This window comes from Pundamilia nyererei, unplaced genomic scaffold, assembly GCF_000239375.1.
Source record: "Pundamilia nyererei isolate P.nyererei 1_Seehausen unplaced genomic scaffold, PunNye1.0 scaffold00365, whole genome shotgun sequence".
NCBI lineage: Eukaryota > Metazoa > Chordata > Actinopteri > Cichliformes > Cichlidae > Pundamilia > Pundamilia nyererei.
In genome coordinates this window covers 211727-216100 of record NW_005187766.1, presented here as the reverse complement: position 1 = coordinate 216100, position 4374 = coordinate 211727, and the positions used below count along the sequence as shown (strand labels likewise).

General features: G+C 47.3%; 1 protein-coding gene across 1 annotated transcript; it reads right to left on the bottom strand.

Moving 5' to 3' along the window:
* Positions 1-869: 869 nt before the first annotated feature.
* opn4.1 (opsin 4.1) lies at positions 870-3379 on the bottom strand. The gene has a single exon (XM_005752551.1). The coding sequence runs from the start codon at positions 3270-3272 to the stop codon at positions 1869-1871; it is 1404 nt and encodes a 467-aa protein (XP_005752608.1). The 5' UTR covers positions 3273-3379; the 3' UTR covers positions 870-1868.
* Between the last annotated feature and the right edge of the window lie 995 nt (positions 3380-4374).

The window sequence follows — 4374 nt, the reverse complement described above, 5'->3', positions numbered from 1 at the left end:
ATCTATCTATCTATCTATCTATCTATCTATCTATCTATCTATCTATCTATCTATCTATCTATCTATCTATCTATCTATCTATCTATCTATCTATCTGCAGGTGGGCTGCACTAATGAGTCACACAGATTTAAACCACACAGAGTGGAGGCTAATTGAAGAAGAAGGTGGGCAAGAAGATGATTGGACTACAGTGATTTGAATGCAACCATCTGCTGATATTTTTGTTTTTATGGTGCAGCAAGAACGTCAAATGAAAATAACATCATCACCATCATCGTTTATTTATATAGCACTTTAAAAATACACAAGGCCGACCAAAGTGCTGAACAACAGAAACATAATAGATACCATAAGAATAATAAATACGATAAAATAATAAACATAGCGAAAACAATAAAATACAAGTCAGTCAACCACTGAATCAAAAGCCAGTGAATAAAAATGCGTTTTCAATCTGGATTTAAACACCAGCACTGATGTCGATCGCCTAATGTGAAGAGGAAGATTAGCTCAGGACCCATGATAGAGAACGCTCGGTCTCCTCTCAGTTTCAACCCTGATTTGGGGACTGAGAGCAACAGCTGCTCAGCTGACCGGAGCAAACGAGTGGGGACATAGGACTTCAGCAAATCAGACAGATACGCAGGTGCCAGACCATTTAAAGATTTAAAAACCAATAAAAGAACTTTAAAATGAATCCTAAATTCAATTGGAAGCCAGTGCAGGGAGGCCAGAACCAGAGTAATGTGCTCAAACGTCCTTCTACCAGATAAAAACCGTGCCGCAGCATTCTGGACTAGTTGCAGGCGTGTCAGAGTGCCCGGTCCAACCCCTATTAAAAGGGAGTTGCAATAATCCAAGCGTGAGGTTATAAAAGCGTGGATACCAGTCTCCAAGTCACGCCTTGAAAGAAAAGGTTTAACCTTCGACAGACGCCTGAGATGATAGAATGATGATTTCACCACCGCATTCACGTGGCCATCAAAGGTAAGTGCAGAGTCGATTTTTAACCCAAGATTGGTAATCGAGCTCTTCAGGTGAAGGGTCAGAGCAGCAAGGTCAACATCAGGGATATCAGAGGAACGATTCGGGCCGAACAGAATTGCTTCCATTTTACGTTCATTAAAATTTAAAGTTTTGAGCCATCCATGACTTAACATCACTAAGGCAATCAAGCAGGAGTCTAATTTGGGAGCTATCAGAACGACTGAAAGGAAAATAAAGCTGGCAATCATCAGCTTAAAGATGAAATGAAACTTTATGTTTACGAAAGATCGCACCCAGTGGTGCATGTTCTTAATGTCCTGACTCAAGATCCCATGTTAAAGAGTTTCTACATGCTTTACAGTACTGTGAAATTAATTTATATAGCATCCACAAATTGTCACTAGTTGATTCTTTACCAGTGTGTGCTTAATAATGAGACTTTACAGGGCGGCTTTCATTTTTTATTTTTGCATATAATTTGGAGCATTACACATCCTGGTTCATTTGAAGGTAATCCGGCTTTTTTAACATTTCAGGGTTTGATCTTTAGAAGTTTTGGAGATGTTGATGCTCAAACACTGCTGCAGATTTCAAATTTCAATCACGCCTCACACATCATCATGTTTCTGTGGTAAAAAAAAAAAACCTGAAGAAATTTAGCTTGAACTGAACTTTACTGACAAATTAATCAGAAAACCGAATCAATCACAGGAAAATCAATCAATATTCACATGAAGCTCAAGTTTCCAATCAGCTGCGTAACCGTGAGTAACACAGTGATGTCATCACCATCAAAGGCCTGCATCACTCCCTGATCTCATTTCGTCTCTCCATCTGATCAAAACCTTTGACCAGTAAGAGCAGAACCACGAGAGCAGCATCACAGAGGAAGTTTGGCCTCGAGCACGGCACCGTCAGATGAACTGGCGTCGGTGTGGCCCACGTGCTGCCTCGGTGTGACGGAGTCCAAGGGGTTAGCGGTGACCTCTGAGAACGCCTGCCTCTCTGATCTTCTGCTCGAGCCGTCAGCATCGCTCTCCATCCAGCACGACTTGCTGTCAGACACTGAGGATAGGCAGTTCTGAGCCTGGTGGCCATTGGTCCTGACGCCGGCATTAAGTCGACCTTTTGGCGAGCTGGTAAAAGTGGTACAGCGAGACGAAGTGGCGCTTGAGCTGAAAGAGGAGCGCAGGTCCTTCTCCTGCAGCCGTAGCACGCTGCGAAGAAAAGGGACATAGTGACCAATGGCAGCGCGGTACTTTGGGTGTGTGATGGCATAGATAATGGGGTTGTGGATGGCAGAGGCCTTGGCGATGACAGCTGGCACCGAGTTCATGTATGGAGTCAGCAGGTGTGCGTAGCCAGCGGTGGCGGTGAGAGCAACCACAGAGTATGGCGACCAGGAAACGATGAAGAGCAGGATTACTCCCAGAGCCACCTTAGCCATTCGCCACTCGCTGCGCAGACGCTCATATGCCTTGTTGACCTCGCCACAGTTCAGCTGCTCTATTTCCCGCCCCGCCTGCTGCACTGCCCGGAAAATGGCAAAGTAGCACGCAGCAATGACAGCGAGCGGGATGAAGAAGACGAAGGAGAACAGCAGGAGGGTGTAAGTGCGTACAGCAGCTGTAAAGCTCATGTAGTCCCAGCTGCAGGATGTCTGCAGGCCTTCAGGGACGTAGGCGCTCCACCCGAAGAACGGCGGCAGACTCCAGCCCAGAGAGTACAGCCACACAACTGCCACCACCACCAACACTCTCTGATGACTCACCCCACCCAGCATCGCCAGAGGACGCGTGATAGCCAGGCAACGGTCCACCGCAATTGCCGTCAGCGTTATCATGGAGGTGATGCCAAAGAGAGCACCGCAGAAGGCGTACAGCTCGCAGGCCAGCTCCCCAAACACCCAGCGGCGATGCAGGCTGGCCACAAAGAAGACTGGAGACTGTGTCAAGGACATCAGGAAGTCGGCGGCCGCCAAGTTAACCACTAGCAGGTTGCTGGGCGACCTCAGCGTCCGACTGCGACAGAACACGTAGATGACCAGGGCGTTTCCCAGCATGCCTGTTACCCCTACCAACAGGATGACTGAGCCAATGATGTAGTGGGCGTGGTCAGGGACATCCACGGTAGGAAACAGGTGAGACTGGGCGTGAGCACTCTGTGTAGGGGCGTGGTCAGGCAGGTGGAGCAGTTTAGACATCCTAACCTGGTGATGGTGCTCAGTGCAGTTTCCTCCCAGAGGGCACAGAGCTGACTTCCTGCTCGAGTGGATGTGACTCATTGCGATTGCAGCCGGATGCCGGCAGGACGTCCGTGTGGCGTTAACAGGATTTCCGTCGGATGATGCTGAACGCTAACCGGATCGGTTGGATGTGGGCTCGAGCTCTCTTAGTTGACTCTGCGTGCCGGCTCGGTCAGGCTGCGGCTCTTTATGTTGGCCTGATCGATGGATGGCGGCGCATTATCGAGTTGACCGATCCATTAACTCTCTGCACTCGGAGGAGAAGTAAACATCTGGATCAGATATGACCTGATTGCTGCAGGTTAATGTGGGCCGTTTCTGAGGTTAATGAGCTTTTAGTGAAAACACAGTCAGATGTTCGTTTATAGGTCACAGTGTTTCCTGTCCAAGTCCTAGAAATGAGCCAAATCATTAAGTCATGCCATTAGTCAAGGACAGAGGGGAAAACGGATGGTTTTGTTTTTCAGCGTTCAGAGCTCAGAGGTCAGTTTGTTCTTCCACTGAAATGGCTCAAAGACACAACCATGAAGAGGAGAGATCTGTGCAGTGTCACAGCGAGACGTCATAATCTCAGTATCTCAATACATTTTATTTGTTGGCGCCCTACTAAACCCAACCATTCCCAGCAGGTCCCTGAGGTCATGTGACCAGGGCTTGCTTGCTGTCCAGCACACGAGGCTGAAAACAAAAGGCGACAAAGCTTTTGGAACTGTGGCCCCCAGATTGTGGAGCTCTCTCCCTTTGAGCCTGAGATCTGTGGACTCAGTGGTCACTTTTAAAAAACAGCTAAAAACCCATCTTTTTAAACTTGCTTTTAGTTGATTTTTATTTTTAGGTTTTAGCTTCTGTGAAGCACTTTGTGATTTTTATCTTGAAAGGTGCTATATAAATAAAGTTTTACTTACTTACTTACCAAGCATAAAAGACAAGTAGTAAAAACCAGCATTGGACAACAATACTGGAGTCAATGTCAGAGAGGGTGAGCCAGTTTAAACAGATGGGACTCTTCCCCATAGTGGTGAGACGGGCAGAGGGAACAATCGGGTGAACGGCAGATGAAGACCCACGAGAACGAGAGGGAACGGCAACGTGGAGTGACTCACACAAGCAGGGATTGCCCAGGTTAGGGATACGTATGACA